Source organism: Spermophilus citellus (genome assembly GCF_964194105.1).
Source record: "Spermophilus citellus genome assembly, chromosome: 3".
Lineage (NCBI taxonomy): Eukaryota > Metazoa > Chordata > Mammalia > Rodentia > Sciuridae > Spermophilus > Spermophilus citellus.
Genome location: NC_138184.1, coordinates 110405474 through 110430078, shown reverse-complemented (window position 1 = coordinate 110430078; position 24605 = coordinate 110405474). Strand labels below are relative to the sequence as shown.

Below are 24605 nucleotides of genomic sequence, written 5' to 3'. Positions count from 1 at the left end.
ACAACAGACACTAATAGGGCATTATGTAAAAATGTGAATATGTAACAGATGTGATTCTGCAATCTATATTTGGGGTGAAAATGGGAGTTCAAAACACAATTTGAGTCTAATGTATGAAAGATGATATATCATGAGCTATGTAATGCTTTAAATAATCAATAAAAAATTAAAAAAAAATTCATTCATACTGCAAAAAAAAAAAAAAAAAAAAAAAAAAAAAACCACCCTAAGATACCATCTCACTCCAGTAAGATTGGCAGCCATTAGGAAATCAAACAACAAGTGCTGGCGAGGATGTGGGGAAAAGGGTACACTTGCTCATTGTTGGTGGGACTGCAAATTGGTGCAGCCAATTTGGAAAGCAGTATGGAGATTTCTTGGAAAGCTGGGAATGGAACCACCATTTGACCCAGCTATTCCCCTTCTCGGTCTATTCCCTAAAGATCTAAAAAAGAGCATGCTACAGGGACACTGCTACATCGATGTTCATAGCAGCACAATTCACAATAGCAAGACTGTGGAACCAACCTAGATGCCCTTCAATAGATGAATGGATAAAAAAAAATGTGGCATCTATACACAATGGAGTATTACTCTGCATTAAAAAATGACAAAATCATAGAATTTGGAGGGAAAAGGATGGCATTAGAGCAGATTATGCTAAGTGAAGCCAGACAATCCCTAAAAAACAAATGCCAAATGTCTTCTTTGATATAAGGAGAGTAACTAAGAACAGAGTAGGGACGAAGAGCATGAGAAGAAGATTAACATTAAACAGGGATGAGAGGTGGGAGGGAAAGCGAGAGGGAAGGGAAATTGCATGGAAATGGAAGGAGACCCTCATGGTTATACAAAATTACATACAAGAGGAAGTGAGGGGAAAGGGAAAAATAATACAAGGGGGAGAAATGAATTACAGTAGAGGGGGTAGAGAGAGGGGAGGGGAGGGGAGGGGGGATAGTAGAGGATAGGAAAGGCAGCAGAATACAACAGACACTAGTATGGCAATATGTAAATCAATGGAAGTGTAACTGATGTGATTCTGCAATCTGTATATGGGGTAAAAATGGGAGTTCATAACCCACTTGAATCAAAATGTGAAATATGATATGTCAAGAACTATGTAATGTTTTGAACAACCAACAATAAAAAAAAATTAAAAATAAAAAAATGACTCTCAAATGTGTTTTTCACTTACATGACTATAATCATAAAAAAGACGTTCTAAGAATGTCTTATTTTTCCTTCTTATTGAATTTTTTAAAAATAAAAACTATATAAGCAAAATAAGTAAAACTCAGAAGGTTAAGTGTTGTATGTTCTCTCTCATATGTGGAAACTAGAGAAAAAAGGAAAAGAAAGGCTAGGGAGAGGATCCATTAAAACCAAAGGGAGACTGACAGAGGAGATGGAAAGGAGAGGGAATGATGCTAGGAAGTGACACTGTTCAAATTATATTGTTATATTGTGTGCATGTATGAATATGTAATATCAAATCCTATCATTATATTCAAATATTATGTACTAATAAAAAATGGGAATGAAAAAAAGGAAAACTATAATCTCAAGACCAGTGAAAATTTGTATACATACACAAAATGTATATATACACTGCAGTCAGAAAACCAATCCTGAGTTCATAATTTTATCCTCCCTGACTTGAAAGGAAGTTGGGACATCGACTCCAACTCATACAAATTCAGTCATTAATGAAGGCTCCTAAAAAGACTTGGAAATAATTTAGTCCAATCTGCCAACCACAAGCAAGGAAACCGAGACACAGTTCACTGGTTTTAAATGCACAAAATCCACACAGCACTGGGGCAGTAGCTCAGTGAAGGTGCACGCTTGGCATGAGTTCAAGTCCACATAGCTCTCATATCCATTCTCAATAATATATAAAAAAAAATTTAAATTTGAGATTGGCAAATGTGTGCCTGAATGGGTAAATATTTCCACGAATTTCTATTTTATCATATGGTACACAAAAAAGCTGCCTGCCTCAGCACACCATGGTCTTGCTAAGTTAACAAGCAGGAAATTAAAACAAATTCCATTAAGAAACATTGAGTCAATCAGAATTAAAATAAAGTGGAAGTTTTCTGATAGAATACAGTGTTATCTAGCACAACTCCATAAACAACCCAGTTAACAGCAACAAGTAATACTAGTACAAGTTAACTGTACACTGGAAACTACAAGCAAGTTCACTAACTGGAGATACATTTAGAACTATTTCTGTGGACAACTCTTACTCTTCTTTTCCTTCATTACTCACCAACACTGGTCAATAAATAATGCCTCTGAATTTTCCATTTGCATTCAAGAATAAGGCTACTTGATACTATAACATTTTGTTTTGTCATAAAATATTATGTTATTTTTCATAACAATTATAAAATTATTGATTTGGACTAGGATCTCTGCCTATGAATAAACCCAAACTTCTATTCAGTTTTAGAGTTAGGATTCCATCACTCAAGAACTCAGCAAAAAACAGTGTTGAAGAGTGTTTCCTTCCAAGAACGGAAGACATTTTGATAAATAGGAGTCCCCTTATAATAAAACATACGTCTGGAAAAGACACAAAACTCTTACATAGTTTTAAAGATATTAAGTGGCAGAGTGAATTAAAATCACAGCTTATCTGAACAATGAATTTTGACTCCTAAATTTTTATCTTAATTCCTTGCTTTTCACAATTATCTTGCTCTAATACACAAGGGACAATGGTCTGGAAGGCAATAAGTTCACTATTTCTAGGCTAGAACACAAAGAGCAATGAATGAATTTAATCAAGAAACAAGGTGAAAGCATCAATTAGTGTGCTGTTAAAAGTACTTTAAAAATTTTTTTTAATTTTTTTAAGTTGTAGTTGGACACAGTACCTTTATTTTTATTTATTTATTTTAACGTGGTGCTGAGAATTGAACCCAGTGCCTCACATATGCTAGGCAAGCACTCAATCACTGAGCTACAATCCCAGACCTTAAAATTACTTTTTTTAGAACTCATCTTAGGAGATGTAACTATTACAGAAATGTTTTCCTCCAAAGTCTCCAGAGAGCAACAGCCATAGTATCCCCAAAAGTTTCCACTCCAAGGGGACTCATATGTTAGAAGACTACATACCTTGCATTATCAACCAGTTCAGCAAGAGCACCAAACAAGAATTCATGAGTAGTTCTGAAAAGATAAATAAGTCAATACAAGAATTATAAGTTGAACTGACTCCTGATAAGTCAAGATTATAAAATATTTAATTTTTTAAGGAAAAAAATCTAAAATTTCCATTTGCTTTATTGATTTACACAACTGAAATATAACTTCTCCACAACTCAAGCCTTTCTAGAGCTAATTCCACTTAATGTGTTATTCAGTCCCACCTACTAAGAAATATTTATTCTTCCTATTTTGAATTGAGAAACCCACTCTAAGCATTAAAAGGTTCCTATATGTAATAACTGCTAAAAGCAGTAATACTCTACCTAGAAAAATGTCTGTTTTTTTCATTGCCTTAACCTCCTGTTAGTTTTTGCATATCTCACCGGAAAATTTAGGCATATCATTTATGCAGGGATACCTTTACTGAGTTCTGAATTAACTTGGTAGTTGCATATTTACCCAACCCAAACTTTCAGCACCCTCCTAAAGGAAACATCCACTAGCTCCCTCCTTGAAGGGGTTAACTCTACCAGGGTCCCTAGGAGACCACATGAAGTTCTTGTCCAACTTCTTAGAAGCAATTGTTCAAGAGGGTCTTGAATTTCTTTCTTTACAGTGGACAAAGTTGTATTTTTAGCCAAAATTTGAGAAAGTCAGGATCAATGTCATTCTCTCTCTTTCAAAAAGAATATTTTTGCTTATAAATTGCATAAAAGCAATAAGTTTCCTTTTTTTTTTTTTTTTTACTGGTAGATGACACAAAGGTATTGATAAAGTAAACTGCTAACAAGTTATTCATTGAGCATGCTTAATTTACACGTTAATTTGTGCCATTTACCATAATAGTTCTAAATAGATATGAAAGTAGTGTATGTCCACATAGAACCATCTAGAAAAACCACATGATTTTTAAAGAAAGTACAAAATCAACCCAAAAAATTCATTACCATCATCAATTGTTAACAAATACCCCAAAATACCCAAATTATTCCTGTAGGCCTCTTTTTTTTTTTTTTTTTTTTTTTTGGCATGAAAAGTTTCAGCCAAATTTTCAGAGTGAAAATTTCTAAAAATTTAGAATCAAAATTAGATAACCAGCATCATTTAAAATCACTAGTCACTTACCATATTGTTTCAAACAAACTGTAAGGCATTAATGTATAAGATAAACACTCATAACTGAACTGTACAGGAACGCTGGGTCTTCCTCAAGTAACTCATTTTTACAAATGTGAATTCTGAATTAAATAAAACTACTGGCTTCTGGAATTTAAGAACTACTTTACCCCATGAGATCAGTGAATATCTCAGTTGCTAATCCAAAGGATGGACCAATAATATATCGTAATAAGAGATAGAAATTTTATCACCAATTCACCTAAGAAAATAGAGCTCAATTTCTTCTGGCTAAAATCCACCTCTTTATTATTTTACATGAAAGAACCAAGTTTCTAAAAGAAAACTTACCTAAGTCATATCTTTAATTATTAAAAATATTTTAATCTTTAAGAGTACCACTTTAAATTCTTCAAATTATGAATTAGATAAACAAAAAAAATCATTCTGTATACTCTACAAAAGAAATAGGGAGAAAAGTGCTGGAAAATTAAGGTAACGCAAATTAAAAGTGAATTTAAACCAGGCACAGTGGTATATAACTATAATCCCAGCTATTCAGGGGGCTGAAGCAGGAGGATCAAAAGTTCAAGGCCAGCCTGGGCAAAATTAGCAAGAACCTGTTTCAAAATAAGATAAAAAAGGCTAGAGATTTAACTTGGTGATAGAGTACTTGTCTACTTTCCCTAACAAGTAAATTAGTTTTTTATACTATTAATTTTTTCAACTTTAAAGACTGCTATACAAAAACATAAAATAACCAATTCTATTGCAATATTTCTCATTTCAACATGAATGTGTACTTTAACATAAGTCAAGGAATCTCAGAAATACAGTTGCAGGGTAGTTGGGGGGGACTGGAAAAACAACTATATAAGACAACAATTTGTACCAGAATGCATTAAACTCTGGGGGGGGGGGGGGAAGAAGAATGCTGAATAGAAATTATCGGAAAAACTAATAGACAAAGAAACCAAAAGTAAAAATAGCAACTATATTTCAGCAATATATATTTCTGATTGTTTCACATGGAAATGAGACATTTAGACTCTAATAAGCAGATCTTAAAAGGGCAAACACAAAGCATCTCTATCTAAATTTTCACTGTCTCTGTACAAAGTTAGAAACATGCCTTGTACATCTAGAACCTAACCAAAAAAATTCCAAACAGTCTTTGTTGTTCTACATAGCATCAATGCCATTCTATAAACAAATATTTCAGATAAGTTAAGATATTTTTTAAAACATAGTTAAGGGATATTTTTGTGATGGCAATACACATCACAAAAGGCTCCTTTTGTGATAACTCATGGTAACATCAAAGACAATGCTCAGAATCTTCTCTAGAACTCCAAATGATTAATAGTGGATCTTCCAGATGTTACACTCAGAATTATATTTCTTAAAATCATAGAAATAAAAAACATACCAACAAGTTCCCTCTTTCCCAAATAATATTTCAAAGGTACACTCATTGCTAGCTAGCACTGATGCAGAATGGATAAGTAGCAAAAGAAAATATTTTCTTCACAGAGCTAAAGATCCTTTGGCATGTAAAGCAAAAAAGAGCAACCATTTGGAAAAAAGACATTTTAAAAATAAATTCTTCTGCTTTTAACAGATCGTGGCTTTTATACCGCTCATGCCACAATAAAAAGTTTTCTAGCACAGCATTTCTACCAACAAATTCACATGTATGTAAGCTTATTATGTAAGGAAAATAGTCTTCTTGTTTATGATGTCTAAATTTAAAGCACTAGATTACCCACAAGTGCAACACTCAGGGGGTAGTTACTGCCGAGTTCTTGGACATATTGACAATATTTAATTGCAGAAAATAAAGCTGAGAATTCTGGAGCAACCATTTTACACTCAAATGGTTTTAATATATTTAGAGGGTAAACCTACGTTTCAACTGGCTCTAAATCATAAGAAATTGAAGTCTCTGAAGGTTCCCCTATATTCACTTCACATATAGATAAAACAACCCAGAAATATCATAACCAAAGTAAGTTATTAAATGTACCAACAAGACTAGACACAAAAAGTAACCATCTTACACTTAAGCATCTAATTCTATTAGACCACTTAGAAGTATGGCAAACCAAGTGACTTAAGATACACATCTCATGTTAAAGGGATGTCACTATCGCTATATCAGAAATAGCAGTCACAAAACTCACTACTAAAAAAACTCTAACACAGGCTGGGGTTGTGGCTCAGCAGTAGAGGGCTCGCCTAGCATGTGCGAAGCTCTGGGTTCTATCCTCCGCACCGCATAAAAATAAAATAAAGGTACTGTGTCCAACTACAACTAAATAAACAAAATATTTAACAAGAAAAAAAACACTAACAGCATAAAACGTCTTTAATGTAAAATCTTTAAGATATCATCATATAAAAAATACCCAATATTAAAAGAAACTAGACTTTCAGGCTACCATGAGAATTTCCCAGACTACCTTTTGTCCTTAACACTGATGCAAACAAAGAATATCTTCTAACAGTTACCATAGGACATAATACAAAAAAAAACAACTTGACACATTTAGTCTCCAACAAATTCTGAAGAATTTACTAAGAATTTATCTGCATTATGACTAACACCAAACAGCAAGTTGCTGCACTGACCAACTGTTTGTTTACATAAAGCTAATATAAAAAGAATAATCACCACTTAATGTTTACCATATACAATGGATGAGCTAAGAACTTCATAAACTTTAACATACTCTTCATATACACTACCAGATTATCTCCCACTTGTGGATGAAGAACCCAAGGTTCAAGAAGTTAATTTGCTCAGGGACACAGCAAGAAAGAAATCAAACCTACGGTTGGTTGGCTCCCAAGCCATCTTTTCACTAAACCACAATGATTTTACACCGTTCTAGCCTAGGGTGTAAGCAAAGCACAATTTTTTCATAATTAATATGGCAATATTATAAATGTCAGACATTCTAGAATATTTTAAGATCTTAACAGAGCAAAGAAGGTGGTTCATAAGACCAATCTCTCCTTCTTCAAAGTTGACTTATTGAACCACTTAATACATCAAGAGTAATAAGTCACATGGTGTGAAAATTCAAATTTTTCAATTTCCTCTAAAAATGAACTTCCAATCAAGATGAAGATCTCTCTTCAAGTTAGCTACAAACAAAAGGCTTAATGTTGGTGTTCTAGGATCCATTCATTCTTTTGGTAGGACTAGTGAAAAGTCTAACAAAGTAGACTACCTAGTCCTATCACAGTAGAACAAATTTGAAGGTCAGAGCTGTGATCCAGATTAGAAATTCCAGAGCTTTCAAAACAATTTTCCAAGCGTCTGTTAAAGCAAGTGGGTGGTTCTGCTTCAACATGGGTAAATAAAATTAACACAAAATTCTTCAACATCACTTAATAAACAACTTAAGTTTGCTTGTTTGCCTTGGCACTGACCACCTATTGCTTTTTGTGGGTGTTTTTTGGTTTTGTTTTTTGGGGGTATAGGGAATTGAACCCAGGGGCACTTAATCATTGAGCTACATCCTCAGCCCTTTTTATATTTTTATTTTAGAAACAGGGTCTCACTAAATTGCTTAGGGCCTAAATTGCTTAGTCTGGCTTTAAACTCACAATCCTCCTGCTTCAGCCTCCCCAGCTGCTAGGATTACAGGCATGTGCAACCATGCCCAGCTTCAGCTATTGTTAATAAACTTCAAAACAGAATAAAAAAGAAGGGGGGGGGGGTTACATATAATCCTCAAATTAGAGACTCAAATGACATACATTAAATTTGAAGACTTTTAAAGTTAAGAAGTGAATCTTTGTTTTTTAGACAATAGGCCTTTGAAAGTAAAACAGATAGAAGCAGCACTGCCTAATGGTTAAAAGCACTAAAGCACTGTAGTCAACAAATCTTTTATGTCTTAAACCCTGGCACCTTTAATCTGCCAATTAGCAATTGTGTAACTATTAGCATGTAATTTAATCTGAGCCTCAGTTTCCTCAAACGCAAAACAAAAATAATCCTTATCCTGCAGGTCTACTTTACAGATAAGACAAAGCTTAAAAGCTACTGGCATAAAGCAATTAACTGTTGTTAACTATTATTATTATTATATTGCATAGTCTTTGGTTAAGCTGGAACCCAAACTTCTGAAGTCCAGTTCATGGTCTTCCAAGATTATCATAAAATCTATAATTCCAAACTTGCCCTATCACTCCAAAACTCAAAACTGAGACAGCCATTTATCCAACAATCACGCATGAACATCCTAGTGGCCTTCACCTACTTGTTCTTAATATGGCAGGTCAAATAAAAAGGACACTGAAGGTTTTGCCCAAGGCTCTACTGGCACTTTTCATAATGATTTCATCTAACTAGGTTCCAGATTTATCATTTGTAAATGTGAGAATTTGAGTAGATGGCCTCTGTGGTACCTTCTCTAAAATGATATTCAATAAAAAGCTTCCTAAACAAAACCAAACCACACCCTCAGGGCTTGGCAAATCACTTCATTATTCAGAAAAAAAAAATTTATTTCCTTGATCAGAAAAATAACAAAAATATTACAGACATTATGGGATCACAAATAATACTGACTTTTCCACAAAAGACTAAAATTCACTGTACTACTTACTATTGGATCACTGAAGTCTACACTCTCAATTCTAAAGGTGGTTCTTAATTGGGAACCATTCATTTAGCTGTTCAAAACCTCCTCTCCAGGTACTAAAATGGTAGAATACTTACCTTCTAACAGGTAATATATGAAAATGCTAAAGTAGTTTTGATCCCACTGGGTAATTTCAGAGAGACTGGGTTTACCCTAAAATATTCTATACCAAATTGGAGTGATTGTAACTTGTGAACTCAAGAACCACGAACACAGTTGTTTTGTGATTTACCACATTTGGGGAAAAGATTATCTAAATCAATGAAAACAAGTTGCCATTTCCTGCTGAACTTATACAAACTGTATTGTATGTAGGAATCAATCTCCCAAGAAGCTAAAGACAATCATTTGCTGAAAAAAAAAGATAGCCAAAAAAAAAAAAATCTTCTCATAAGTTGTCTCTTATATGTTTTTGTCTTCTTTTCTTGTTAGAAAGGAAACATTTGTTATAAACCCAACTGTTTAAGCCGTTGTCACTAAAAGTTGAGTTGATGCTAAAATAATTCAACTTTTGGCGATCCAAAGAGGAGTACTTGATGGATTCCTATTAAACACTCAATACATTGACTCCGAGTAACTAGTTTGTATTAGAAAAATTTGATCCCATAAATGAAAATCAGATTCTTCTGGATTTAGCAAGAAATATTTCACTGATCTCAGTTCTTCAACAGAGCTCAAGACATCCTATGATACATCCCAGAGTGAAAAAGCAAAAATTTCTGGAGAAAGGATTTCCATATTAGTAGCAAGGAGTTATTGGTGACCTCAGTGGCACCTATAGAATACTTACGAATTTGTGTGTAGATATTCAAATGTTAGCTGAGCTCGATTCAGACTGCTATAATTTGTGAAAGCCATAACTGCAATGGGGTCTCCAGTCTTTTACCCAAGGAGAAATATATATAATGGAGCAGATTTTCCAGGATTCCGTCCAGTTAAGATTAAGTCTGTGCTCCTTAATGACAGTTGAAACAAGTTACCTAGTATCTATCCAATATATATTCAGATTTTTTAAACAGAAATTGATCTCAAATCTGTTTTAATCTTCTCGATGACTATGATGTAATATTTTGGAAAAAACTACGTCATAAACCTGCAGTCCTAAAGAACTTTCAGAGTTAAGTTTCGATAATTCAGACAATCCGAGTGCAAAGTGGATTGGTCCAGAAGTAGACAGTCCTTGAGTTGGCGGTTTGTCACTGCTTCATCTTCCAAGTCTTCGCGTTCTTCGAGGCTTTTTTTATTTTTTGTTCCCCTAAATTTCCTTTACCAATCCGGAAATTTACCCACTTCTATCATAAAACTGAACATTCACCCATGTCTTCGCCACCAGGGATACGAGTCTTTATATAGGCCCTAGGCTGGAGACCGCGACGTCGATGTTGTACATATGGCGCTAGCTTTACCACTTCCCAACTGAAAGAGCTGCTAGGCACAGACTGCGATTTCTTTTTTCAAAACCCGACCAAACCTAGCTTGCTGTCCCGCCCCAATCTCCACAGGGTGGGGGGTCAAATTACCTCACACTGGCCCACTGAAACGCCTCACAATTAACCCGCCCAAATCACCTCAGGCGGCCGCGCCCCTCCCCCACTCCCCTCAGCGGCCTCAGCCCCTCAATCCCTTCCCGGGCCTCGGTCCTGCGGCCGCCTCCTCACGAAGAGGAGTTAGTCTCAGTTTTCAAGGCCCGGATCGAGGGCAGTGGCAAGCGCACCACCCGATCGGGCGTTGCCTGGAGCTCGCAGCTGCCTTTGTCCCTCCCCGCGGAACTGGAACCCAACAACCGCAGCGCGCTCTTGGAACCATGTGCTGCCTCCGCCTCCGCCGCCTCCGCTGCTGCCGCCCGCGCGCCGCGCAGGATAAGATGACAGGACTCAGAGCCACGAAATTCGGCGTTTAGGGCTTTTCTGCCGCCTCCGCTACAGCCACCACAGCCACTGCTTTGTCTCCGCTAGCGTTTACAGCCCCGGCCACCTCGCGCACTACCCGACGCCCCAAGCCCCCGAGGCCTCCGCGGCCCATTCCGCCAATCACAAAGCAGCAGGTTCTCCCGCCCCCGCCCTGATACCCCGCCTCCTGATTGGCGGGCAGCGTGCGCCCACGTGACCGGATCTTGGTTGGCCGTCCCGCCCCTGTCACGTGAGAGAGCGCTCCTCTCTTCCTGCTTTCTTGACCCTCTCCGCCATTTAAAGAAACAGTACCGGGGGCGGGCCGAGCGACGCAGCCGGGACGGTAGCTGCAGAGCGGACCGGAGGAGCCATCTTGTCTCATCGCCGGGGAGTCAGGCCCCTAACTCGAAGAAGCCCTGGCGCGCCCTCCCCCCCTCCCCGGTCTGGTAGGGCGAAGGAGCGGGCGCGCGGTCGATCGAGCGATCGGTTGGCGGCTCTTTCTCCTGCTCTGGCATCCAGCTCTTGGGGCGCAGGCCCGGCCGCCGCGGCGCGCGCCCGGTGGCCGTTGGCGCTCGCGCCGCGTCTTTCTTCTTGTACGCAGAACTCGGGCGGCGGCCTATGCGTTTGCGATTCGACGAGGAGTCGTCCGGGTGGTCGGTGGCGGCGGGCAACTCCTCCGCCCCGCTCCCGGGGAGGCGGCGGCAGCGGCGGGATTTGGCGCGGCCGGGGAGGCGGGGGTGGCCGGGGCCGGCCTGGAGGCCTGGCGCCACCCTTCCGGGCCTGCAAGAACCCAGTTGGGGGGACAGGAGGGAGCTGGAGGATGGTTGGTGGTGGGCTTTCTACTTTGCCTTTTCCTCCTCATGCCGCCTTAGTGAGATGCGGGATCTCTGGCAGCAGCTCCGGGGTGGGGATACGAGCCCTGGAGTAGAAGAGCTGGGTTTGCTTCCGGGCCTATCCACCAGCTGGCCGAGTGACCTTAGGCAAATCACTCTGTAATTTGTCTGCGCCTCAGTTTCCTCCTCTGCCTGTCGTTGTATGTGGGGTTGAAAGCGCTTTGTAAACTATAAGGCGTTGGTATACGTAAAAGATGAATATTGTAATGTTTTTTGAGCTGTAAGAAAACAACAATTACCCATTTGTGGGATTTTGAACCTGGGAACCTTAGATTGGAGTTGGAGATCCCTAAAACTCCCAGATACTGTATGCAGAAAATTTGTGGGAACATGCATTTGTAAGGAATGATAATCCACAGCTGGCAAGTTTTCAGAGGGTCCTGTGACCCAGAAGAGTTAAGATCGATTCCTGTATGCCACTTCCTTTATGCCACGGGGAGGAAACTGAGGCCTAGATGTCATTTGGGATCCTTTACTACCAATTTGAAGCCCCCCGTTTGAGTCCCTGGGATATGTGAGCTGTTTCTATGCATAATGGATATTGGGGGTAACAGTAAGCCCTGCTGGCTTCTGTTCTGAATCCTTTCTTTTCACCATGGGGTGCCTGAAGGATGGCTGATGTATATGGTACATGGTACAATGGCACCCAATGTAAAGCAGCTACAATTAAGGGTGGATGTGTTCTGTAATATCAAGCATATTTAATCTTTGGCCCAGAAATGCTTTGTTTTTTGCTGTTTATACTGGTGTCTGACTACCTTTCTTTCTTTGACCATTTTGCTATGTTTCACTTGCTCCTATTTTGTGTCCCTAGTTTGTGTGTTTGGTAGTGAATAGGCTTATTTTTAAATGGTGCTGCCATGCCCAGCTAATTAATGGTGCACATGGATTTTTAGCAAGCAGGCTCACTGGAACAGACATGGAATTCCTGAAGATGTTTTGGGTTTTTTTCTTTATTTGAAGGCTAACATGCTCTGAAAAGTTCTGTTAAAACTCCTGCTGAACCTCAAAAATCAGATTTGGTAGCGATTTGAAACTTTACTGGCCTGCCATGTATTCTATTGGTTATAAGTGTGATAACGAGGCAGCCAAAATGCCATTTTTTGTTTCTTTGTTAATTGTCAGCTGCTTTTATCAAATTCCAGTCTGTTATCCAGCAAACACTAAAAATGTTTGAACAGTTGGATTTCAAACATTTTAACTTTGTGGAGTGGTGCTTACCAAGTGGTACAGCTCTAAGCAAGTGAACATGAACACTTTTAAGTGTAGTTTGTCTGATTAGATGTTAGCCAGTTCTGCTGTTTCATTCAAATGTCTGAAAAAAAAAAAAAATCAGTTGACTGTTCCTTTACGTAAAGGGCAGAGACAAATGATTCACTCCCAGAAAAAATGACTTTTTTTGAAGAAAACTGTGTTGGTCTTTAGCTCTTTTGTAATTAAGTCTGGATGTACCTCAAAAGAATCTTTAGACTTTGGTGATAAGAGGCTTTCCTCCAGAGAAAGGAGGAGAAAAACAACTGGAACTCAAAGCTTGAAATTCTGTAACAAAACATGAGATGTCCAGGATTGGAGGTTGAAAAGGTTTTGCTACAGTGTCCTGCAATCATTGAAGCAGATAACTTTTAGTAGCTGCAGCCATGGACTCCAGATTTTCAAGAACTGGACCTGCAACCCAGAAGAGCTTGTCAGGATGTGTCAGGAATTCTGGAGGTAGTTTTTTTGGTTTGGTTTGTTTTGTTCTGTTTTTAATCTGGGGACTGTTGATCTTGCTGTGAGAAAAGAGGCAACTGAGCAAGCACTGCCACCAGCAATGTTTATGGGAATTAGAAGACCTGAGTTTCTCTTCAGAACTTCTGTGCAAACTGATCACACTCCATCCAAAGTGGATTACGGTACTTGACATTTTCCAAAATGCCCTATTTCACCATCTCTGCACTTTTGTTCATACTCTCTTCTCTACACTGGAAATGCCCTTCTCTTTCTTTACCTGTCAGAATTTTGCTATTTCCTCAGCATCCACCTCACTCTCCTCCCCATGAATCTCTTAACTTTAACCAGATTGTTAACCTTTAAACATAACATATTATATCTTTCATCTGTCTTTGTATGCAAATTCTTGTAGTTATTTGCATGCATTTGTTCTCTTTCTAGATAGCAAATCCTTTGAAAAGGACCTTGTTTTATGCACCTACATACCACTACCTCTGATGAAGCATTTATTACAAAGGAAGACTTTAGAGAACAGGCTGTCTCAGAATCAGTTGAGTGTATGCTTAATCACTGTTTAATGACTAAAATTTTTCTTGATTAGAAGAAAAGTCACTAAATAGTCTAGGCCCATTTCTATCTTTATTTCATGTTTTATTTTTTAATTCTAATTTGTTTGACGAGAGTACTGGGGATTGAACGGGGGGGGGGGGGTGTTACATCCCCAGTCTTTTTATTTTGAGATAGAGTCTCCTTAAGTTTCTGAGGCTGCCCTTAAATTTGTGGTTCTTCTGCCTTAGCCTCCTAAGTTGCTGGGCTTAGCTTATAGACATGCACCACCTTACCAGTTTAATTCTAAATTTTAAAAGATATGGGAAGCTCTCGGGCATAAAGAGCAATTGATATGTTGAAGGGAATTTTTTTATACAGAAGCGGGCAAGAACTGAGGTCTTACTCTCTCCTACTCAAAATGTTTAAAGTTAGGGCAGCTTTTTAAAGGAGATGATTTAAAAAGGAGGAAGGGAGAAAGGCAATATGGTTTCTTTTTTGTATATAAATTTTAAATTCACTATGTGCCACTTGCATAGCCACTTACTTCTCTCTAGCAACGGAGCTCAGCAGCTGGAATACGATCAAATTACTGCCCCAAAATATGGGTCTTGGGGCAATTGCTTTTTGTTGCATCTCAGACAGTTTGTTCTGAGAAGGCAGGAGGTCTTTGCCAAAGAAGTCTTTCAGTTCTTATTAGTAATTGCTAATCAGACCTTTGTGTTTTCCTTTTGGATTTGCTCTCCTCACTCACACCAGTTTATCATCTGTCAGCCTCTAAGCCAGGCTGGTCAAGAATTAGTATCTATCAGGCAGCTGTGCTACTAGCAGACTCTCCCCAGTCTTAGAATTCTGTATTTATAGTCCCATGCATTTGTTATCTTACTTGTTTTATCCCTACCCCTTCTAGTCCTGTGCCTCCTGATTGCTGAGTGTTCACCTGGACCTTCTGACCACCTTCCTTCTGCTAGACCATCAGCCTACAGACCTGGTACCTGGATTTTTGCTCATGGTGATTCCTGCCACTTTACTACTGAAGAAGGCATCATTCCAGTGGACACTGTGACCCAAGAGGCATTCATCCATCATGATGTGGCCTTTACCTCCACTCCTTTCCTGTTGTACCCAGAGTCAGCACAGCCCTTTATAGTGTAGTCAAGAGTCCTGAAGCCAAATGGCTGAAGCTATTTTATCACAAAGGCCCAGTTTTTTTCCATGAGTGTACATTTCATTTCTTCAGTTAAAGCCTTCAGAGAGACACAAAGTTGGACCAGGGGATTTGTAATTGTCAACTATGTCAGAAGAAAGGAAACATCTCTTTGAGAACAGCATTAGACCATGCCCCCCCAATCTCAAATGATTGAAGTTCATGAACTAACTATCTTGATGGAATCCCATCAAGGTCACTGGACCCTGTTCTTTTTTCTACGTCAAATCTGTAGTAGCCTACTGAATGAGAAAGTAGATACTCTGACCCATTGGGATCAAAAGAAGGCACAGTGAATTCCTTATAGCATCTTCTTTGGGATTACTCAGGAACCAGAACTCTTCACAAAACATAAGAAATTCTACTAAGGAATCCCTTTACCTAATGGCATCTCACAAGACTACAGTCAGACTCAAGAGAAGGCCTCTTGATACATCAAGATAGCACCTATATGGTAATCCCCTGTTTACCTAGCACTTTACAGTTTCAAAGCACTTTTACATTTATTTCAATAATCAAAATAACACAATAATGTATCCCTTTTTTAAATGAGGGAACCTGAATTTAAGAGGTAAAGCAGTTAACCAAGGTGACTCAGCTACAAAGTGATAGAGGCCAAGCCTTCTGACTCCCAGTCCAGTATTGTCCTTGGCATTAACTTACCCACAGTGTTATAATGGCTGGAGATAGGGAATTCTAAAAGTTTTCAGCTTGATCTGGTGACCCCTTGAGGATATTTTATGTATAATCATGTGATTGGTACAACTAGATCAGAATTACATGGCAGCATCCCTAGGGTACAGAAGCAAACTGTCTATGCTGGTAGATTGTCCAGTCAAAAAAAGCATGTTTTCATCAGTAACAAGATTGCCCAATGTGAAACAGAAAGCAACTTATAGCTCTTCAGTCCATTTTTTATGATCTTCTTGAGAAGATCTTCCTAATTGGTTAGGAATCTTGTTCATATCATGTCTTTTTGTTGTGTAATACTAATAGACACAGGGAACTTATTTATAGTCCTCTGTCCCCAAACTAATATTTACAATATGAGCAATTTTTTTCCCTCTGTATATGGTAGATGAGTATCTCGTAGAACTTCTAATTCTATAAGATGTATCCCTTCCTACAATGCAGTGTAAAATATTAAAGGAGCTCAAAAGACTTGGCAGCAAAGAGCTCCATTTAACTTTTGCCCATTATGTCCTGAGTTTAATCAAACAGGATTTTGTTTTGTTTTTTTTGGCAGCATTCCTTTTAATGGAATGAAAAATTGCTTTAGAGCAGTATAACCAGGGCTTCTTGAACAAATTGGCCTAGAGACCCGTAATAAACATAGTATCTTTTGAAAACCTTATTCTCATACCTTGTCTTTTTATTTTTCCCAACATTGAGCTTCTTAACACTCAAAATAAATACCCAGTCCTTTTTATTTTTCACTTTAACACAGTCTTACTAAGTTGCCAAGGCTGACCTCAAATTTGCTCTTATCCTTCCTTAGCCTCCCAAGTCACTGGCATTACAGGTGTGTACCATAGCACCTGGCTCTCATATCATTAACTGAATTAGTATGTCTATCATCTGAGGATCCCATATGTTGATCATTACCTTTGTTTTTTGTTAAGGAATCCTTTAGAATATTTGTGGGACTATAAGGTTGGGGAATGGGAGAAAGTTAATGCTGCCTCCCAAAACTGAGTTTCATGACATTTAGTATACTTCTCCCTAAAATTGTACTATAAACTTTGTTGCATCTCAGGTGAGTGAGGAGGTTGGGAAACGGACAGGAGGAAGAGACAAGAAAAGGAGAAGTGATAAGAGGTAATATTTTCTTAGAATTTGAGTTGTGGCTCATAGAGGTGTTAGCAGAGCTTAAAGAAAAGTCATCGAGCCACCAGCTTCTTGAAGTTACATTTACAAACAGATGGATGCATTTTGCATGTATATGCAAAAGCCCCACTGCTATTGCAACTAAGAATCAATAGTCTTGTTCTCTGGTAGTCATAAGCCCGGCTTTACGTATCAATTTGTAGGAGACTTGATCTTTAATTTCATCAACCTGTAAGGGGTCCATATGAGGGAAAGAATGAATAGAAAAAAATCTTGTCTTACCATAGACTTTGCTTACCTAGTTTCTGGTTTCTGTGACCTATTTTTTGTATTTCAGCATTTTGTGAACAGCTTATTCTTAGATCATTGGTTTTCCAAAGACTTGTGGCCATGAAGTCCTTTGAATGAAAATATGGAAGCCCAGAGTAAAAGTGAAGCTGCTCTAAATGAAGTAGTGAAGCAGAAGTGGGGGTCTGCAACCTGCCGTAACCATCATCCTTTACCACCATGGTGACATCAAAAGAGACTTCCTTGCAACATGTAGAATTCTTCAGAGCAAAGTGAAAACTACTGCCCCAGATGACGTGTTTGAGCTGAGTGGCATTCTAATCTTTTGTGTACCTTCTCTCAATATGGTCCATATTCAGTTGATGCTGAACATTCTTATGAATATTTACTGCAGACTTAGGAATATGCAAGAAATGACAAAGTGCAAAAATGCCTTTGCCCCCCAGAATGGTCATGTGGGCTGAAAATAGTGTCAAATGAACCTTCATTAATAGCCCTCCATCCCAGATGGACTTAAAATCACTCCTGGAATTGGATAGACCCAGAGAGCAACTAATATGCACCCTACACTGACAAATCCCACTTACCAACCTTCTTAAACACCAGATGTACTACTGGTACTGAAGTACATGAATAATATTTTAGACCTTCCTTGGATACATGAAAAACCTACAGGTTGATACTGAAACTGATTCCTCATTGAGACCATCTTAAACCAACTTGTGCATTTGACCTCTCATCATTAACCATGGTACTATACTTCGTATGCAAGGGATAACTAACTATGAAAGCAGAATCCAAATATTGGCAGCATTTCCCAAAGGGGCTCAGTACCTGGTTATCATTCATCTTTTCAAACTACAAATCACTATATGACTCAACCAGTGGTAGTTTACACTGCTCCTTGGTTTATATTCAGTTAACTGTTATTTCCAGGACAAGTGAGCCTTTAAAAAAGTTAGGTTTTTTGTTTAATTTTAATTTTCTCCATCACTTGGCATATCTGCTTGTTCTACAAAATTAATATGAATACTGGTCTCTAACTACATGTAACAGCTGATCTTCAAGACAATCTTTGGACATCCCTTCTCATGTGATTTTAAATGAAGCCATTTGGAAAATTTTTCTTATAGCCAGTGAGAAAGAAATGTTCTTGTAATATGAATCTTTTGTGCCTGGTACCATCAACTATATATGCTAGTGATAGTTAAACATAGGCCCTTTGATCAGACCATGGTAGCCAACTCGCTGGGCTACATTTTTGTCAGACTGATATGGAAAAAAAAAAATGCAAATACAGCAGCAAAGGATTTTAATACTTAAAACTTTTGTCCTCGTGGATCTTAAATCACATCTGTCTCAATACTGCTGTTTTATACCAATTAAAAGTGGTTGGCTTTATTCCTTTCTGTGAGATACTGTTAGTCATTAGGACAATTTATTTCTGTAAGAATGATTCAATTCTTGAAGTCCCAAATCATATCAAATGAAAAGACTTCGATTTGTGTCCTGAGAAAAATCTCATCCTTTACTGCACAACTTAAGGGCTGGCCATCCTCAGCCACTTTAACAAATGTACAGATTCAATGCTGGAAATGTTTTCTTTATGTCCTTGTTTCCTAGCCTCTAGATTAATTGTGATTATGTGATTCATTCTACAAATCATCAAACAAGACTTAGTCCTGTTGCTGTAGACTGCTTACCCTCAGCACATTAAATCCTGGATGAATATTCTGCTTATATATACAGCTTTTATATCTTCAAGATCACTTTTTCTGCTGTCTTCAGATTGTCAAGTTGTCAGATTCCCCCCCCCCCCCGTGCTTTTCCTGTACCTTTCGGAAAAAGACATTTATCTACACTGCCAGTTATTCCCTCTGATCCTATCATACTCAATCAAAATGAAGGGTTTAATATGAGAGTGATCATCTGCTCAAGAGTCAAATGTATCCTGTGCTTAAGAATTGGTAATTAAGAAGGCAAAAAGCCCAAAACTTAAACCCAGGAGTTTGCCTACTATCTCCACACCTCAAATCTTATCCAAATCTTTCAAGAGTGCCATCCAACCAGTCTGAGGCCTTGACTTGCTTGTAAGGTGACTCTCAGAGATGAGCTCAGTTACAGAAGATGAAGACTTGATTACCAAAGAAAGTAGGGCCAACTTTGACAAACCTGGCTCTACTGACCCTGCTGCTCCCAGATATAGTGTAAACTGATAAACAGACCCTCAGGTCTGGATTGGATATGGCCTTTGAGCTGGCTGTTCTTGGGCAAATGAACAGGAAAATGAGAGCTGCTATACCTGACTAGCCCTTTAAGATCAGAAAATGGTATTCAGAGTAAACCCTGTAGAATAATTCTGAAGTACCCAGGGCAAAAACTAATTTATAGAACATTTATTAATCCGCCACATTATATCCTGTCTTTTGGTATGGCTGGTCCTGTTGAAGTTGCCCTGCTTGTCAATTTACCTGTCTCAACTCCTACCTGCCTTTTTTAACATGTTTCTGCAATCAGACTGAGAAGACAATAGCCAATTTCAGCATATCTTGTGCCCAATTCCATCAAGGATTTCTGAATGGAAGCAGCCCATACTTCACCCCAAAAGGAAAGGATCATGCTGCACACTCCTAGTGGTGAGTAAGCTACACTTGACCATTTTGGGCACCTGGGACCTCTTCTGCCAGATTCGGAAGGGAAAAGTGCAGCAGATGGAAAGCAAATCCATTTCTCTCTTCTGCAGCAACAGAAATGAGTCTGGTTCACCAGTACTCATAGGAATGTACCAGTTCAACTTGGCAAAAGACTTAAAGGAACACAAGAAAAGTTTTCCACTGAACTTAATAATTTATCACTGACTCATATATCGTTGCAAAACTACTTGCCAATAGGAACCTAGTAGTCCTACTTCATGTCACGAAGATAATGGGACTCTCAGACTCAGCTGAGTTTGCTTGTATTGAAACTCTGGTATCATCCAAAGTACCCTATTGGACATAAATTACTATTCCATTCAAATGGATTATAGACTTCCTGAGGACAGGAAAACCATCCCTCATGGTTATTTTTAAAACAATTTTATTACCAGTGAAGAAACAATGCCAGCATTCAAATTCATAAGCAGAGATCAAGTTTTTTCAATATCTGGTCGTATCCTGAACATCATTTGTTTTTGATTGCCCAGCATCCATTCCATCTCATTGTAGCAATTTCATGATATTTCTTGGAACCCTATCTTCCTATTTGCAGTCCATGTGATTTGGATAGTGTGAGCCTTGGGCTTCAGGGGTATACATGTAATTCAGACCTCATCAATCAACAAAATCCATGTCCTTGATCATAGCTATTGGTTCAAGAATGGTTGTTTGGCTCAAGTTGGTCTATTGTTAACCCTAGGAGTTTTACTGAATTGTGAAGAAGTTTTCTTTATGGAGGTGCTTTAGCTTTGTAGAATGAAAAACTCAAACCAATAAGGCCTATCACAACATTGCATGAGCCACTCTGAGAATGAAGCCAGTGCAAAGGAAAACAGCCAGAGATGGAGAGACTTGAGTCCTGATGACAGCATTTGTGCCCCTGGATCCAACTGTGCCTGAAGCTAGTATATCCCCTGGACTTTGCAGTTATGTGAACCAATAAATACCCTTTTTGCTTATGTTACTTTGAGTTGGGTTTCTATTACTTGAAAATGAGTCCAGACTAATACAGTACTTATACAAACATTGAAACTTGAAAGGTCCAAGGCTTTATTAAACTAAGGTTTATAGCCTCACTGACATTTTCTGAAGTTAAAGAAATGAGACAAGGACTGAGAGAATATTTGAGTTACTACAGAAGGATAAAAATTACATGGTAGAAAATAGAACACCTAAATGTCCATCAGTAAAGGATTGGTTACATAAAATACAGTTAAACCACATAAGAAAATCTGTTAAAATGATCAAGGCACATTTGTTGGGAATGGACATAGAAAAATGGCCATGATATATTAAGTGAAACAAGTTATTGATAGAAAAATATATAGTCTGAACTCATTTGTATATGCTTACATTTGTAAATGCATAGAAGTCTATTAATGGCTTTCTTTGAACAGTATAGATTACACGAGAGTTAACTTTACACATTTCTGTATTTGAATATTTTACACTGCCACATTACTTTTTAAACTTTATTTAAAAAATAAAGAATTTTTAAAAATTTAGTGCTTACTGTTTGACCTTGGCAAGTTACTTAACACTGAGCCTGTTTTTTCAAATGATTAAAAATGCCCACCTTTATATAAGTGAACATTAAGATACATATTTTTATGTATTGCTATACTTCTCATTGAGAAACTTAGAGCTTGGTAATCATTACTTTTTAATTTGTTATATTTAATTGTTACTTTTTTTTAGTAGATCTCAATGTTTCCAAAGCAGCTAAGAGTAGAGTGGTATATAAATCTGATTATGTCACTTCTCTGTTTAAAACCTTTGAATGGTTCCCCCATATCAGAACTTTATAGTGTTCTTCAAAGATTATTCCAGTTCTCAAGTGATGTTAACCTTATTAAGACCCCCTACTGCAGTATCTATATTAGGCAGAGAGAGGGAAGTAAGCCACCTTTTTTTTAAAACCTGAGATACTCATATAATATGTCACTGCACTCAAGGTCAGTAATGACCTTTTGACTGCTAAATCTGTTACATACTCATCTTACCTGAACTTGCAGCAGTACAAACAACTGCCAGCAGCATCTCAAAATGTGCTGTGACATTTTCCATTTTCTTCCCAATTTCCTGGTAACTGCTTCATTGTAATTTCTTTCCTTTTCTCCAACACATTAATATTGGTGTAATGGATAACCATTGCTTTGGCCTGCTCAAAATCACTTTGTTTATTTCAATGATAAAACCCCACTCTTCCTTTGAAAAGCTACTTCCCATTTTAGTATGAGTATAGCAAATTACCCTCTAAGATTTGAGCAGACCAAACTTGTACTTCTACCAGGACTTTGGATCTTCAAAAGAAGAGATGCAAAATGATAGGAATTGAGTAGTTCTGATGGTAGTGTCTCAGAGAATACATTGATGTAAGATACCCAAAGAGCCCTGATTCCTGTTCTCAAGTCTTAATTATCCAGATCTGCCTGATTGTAGACTTTTATTTATGTATGAGCTCTTTTTGTCAGACAAAATGTTTTTGATTGTTTATAACCAAATAAATGAATAATTACAAAAATTGTTAATAGAGTAAAATGACAGGCTTCAGACCCTCCTGAATATATGGAGGATCTCAAATTGATTATTGCACTAAGCAATAAATCTTTCTCTGTTCCCAGGGGCTTGAGTAGGGAAGTCCATAGTGGCAAAATAGCTAGTAAAAGAATTCCTTCTTGTCATTTGGATTCATACGCCTAATGAGGGCAGAATTTGGAAACCCAGGTAGCTGTTGACAATAGGACAATTTTAAGTGAATAAAGAAAGCCAAAACCATAGGACATAGATTTCGATGGATAATTAAAGTGAAGAGACTAGAATAACCCCAAACCCAGAAACTTTTTAGGAAAAGAATAAAATCCAGGGTCTTTCTCTGTCCAGGATGAATAAATGCCTTCGTGCTTAAGTCCAAACTAGCACTTAAAAGATCATTTCCCCAAATTGCTAAAGTACAATGCTAGTTGAGTTTGTAAGATATTAAGATTTCTTGTGACAGTCAGAAAAGAGTGTTGATCTGAATCTGGGAGGACTCAAATTCCAAACCTCCAGATATCTCAGAAATGAAAGTTTGGTTCATCCCATTTATCAAATATCTTTGGAGGGAAAAAAATTATATATATATATATATATATGTATGTATGTACACACACACACACGAGATAAATACCAGATACAGTTCTGTGTCTCTATAACTACATCACACCCAACAAACACTATTGATAGAAAAGTGTATAGTGTGAATTCATTTTAAAATGCATGGGGTTTTTTGGGGGAGGACTTTTTTGTTTGGTGTTTGGAGGGTTTTCCCGCCTCAAAATCTGCTCTTCATGTATTCCCTTTGGTGGTAAATTATACCACCTTCCACCTGTTTCTCAAGCCAGATTGCAACAGTTACTCTTGATGCTTCCCTTTCTTTCACCCTGAACCTCACTATTAGTCATTACGTTCTCTTGATATTCTCATAGAAGATGTTTTCTCAAAAACATCTTCTATCACTCTTGTTCAAAGGAGCATTATCTGTTGCTGGGGCTATATGCCTTTTTAATGGTCTCATTGCCTTTAATGTCCTGGTACAATCTGTTCTTTCCAAAGCAGCTAAGAGTAGAGTGGTACATAAATCTGAATATGTCACTTCTCTGTTTAAAACCTTTGAATGGTTCCCCCATGGCTTCAGAATAGAATCTAAACTTTATTCTTATTTCCAAGGCTTTTTTTTTTTTTTTTTTAAGTTTGGCTGTGACTCCCAAACTCAAGGGTTCTGACTCTGATTTGAGATACTTCTGAAACTTCATCTTTTCCTGCTTCAAACAGGGACAGCTCAGTTTTGCATATTGGAATTTACTGTAATATTTCATTTGAAAAAGAAAGGTTCCAGTTTGGTTTTTTTTCTTTTTTAAAAAAAGGTCAGAGAGAAGGTTCCATTAAAAGAAAAAAATTGAAAACTCTTATAATTCAAAACAGTCCAATAAGCTATTGCACGCGCGGGCGCACTCTTGCTGGCTCGCACTCTTTTTTTTTTTTTTTTTTTTTTGGTGCTTGGAATTGAACCCAGGGCCTTGTGCGTGCAAAGCAAGCACCGTACCATTTGAGCTATATCCCCAGCCCTTCTTCCATATCTCTTACCATGAAGTTTTATAAGTTAAATTTGATGTGTGTAATTATAGAGATGCCTAGAGAGCATCCAAATCCCAACATGTAAAATTCCTAACATAAAAATAAATAGCAGTAGGACTACAAATTTATTTGTTAAGATGAAATATTAGAATATTTAGGAAGCTATATTCTTATGAGAGATCATCGTAAAACAATCTAGAAACCATAAAAGTAATTGCAGATGTATTTGTCCATACAAAACAAAACTGTAAAAGATACATGATGGATTGGAGGAATATTTCCAATAGAAGTGACAGATTCAGAATTAATACTCTTAATGCACAGAGAATTCCTATAAGTTGATAACTACAATAATGCAGTCATTTTCACATAACAGCAGGGATAACATTCTGAAAAATGTGTTGATAGGCAGTTTTGTCATGAATATCAGAATGTGCTTAGACAACTAAGAAAAGACCTATGATGCCACTAGACTGTATTTTACGGGACCACTC

General features: G+C 37.8%; 2 protein-coding genes across 3 annotated transcripts in view; one reads left to right on the top strand and one right to left on the bottom strand.

Moving 5' to 3' along the window:
• MORC2 (MORC family CW-type zinc finger 2) overlaps nucleotides 1-11269 on the bottom strand; it is a 41351-nt gene extending 30082 nt beyond the window's left edge. For both annotated transcript variants that reach the window (XM_081283527.1, XM_081283528.1), the window contains exons 1-2: nucleotides 9730-11269; nucleotides 3133-3186 (exon numbers count right to left, since the gene is read on the bottom strand). In XM_081283527.1, the coding sequence (XP_081139653.1) occupies nucleotides 3133-3186; nucleotides 9730-9797 (122 nt within the window). In that variant the 5' untranslated portion in view covers nucleotides 9798-11269. The remainder of the gene's footprint in view (nucleotides 1-3132; nucleotides 3187-9729) is intronic.
• On the top strand, nucleotides 11233-20965 carry TUG1 (taurine up-regulated 1; the record flags this gene model as incomplete). Its single annotated transcript, XM_081283257.1, has 3 exons — nucleotides 11233-13613; nucleotides 14888-15638; nucleotides 17349-20965. A coding segment is annotated over one exon (468 nt), but the record flags the coding sequence as incomplete, so codon positions are not given.
• Between the last annotated feature and the right edge of the window lie 3640 nt (nucleotides 20966-24605).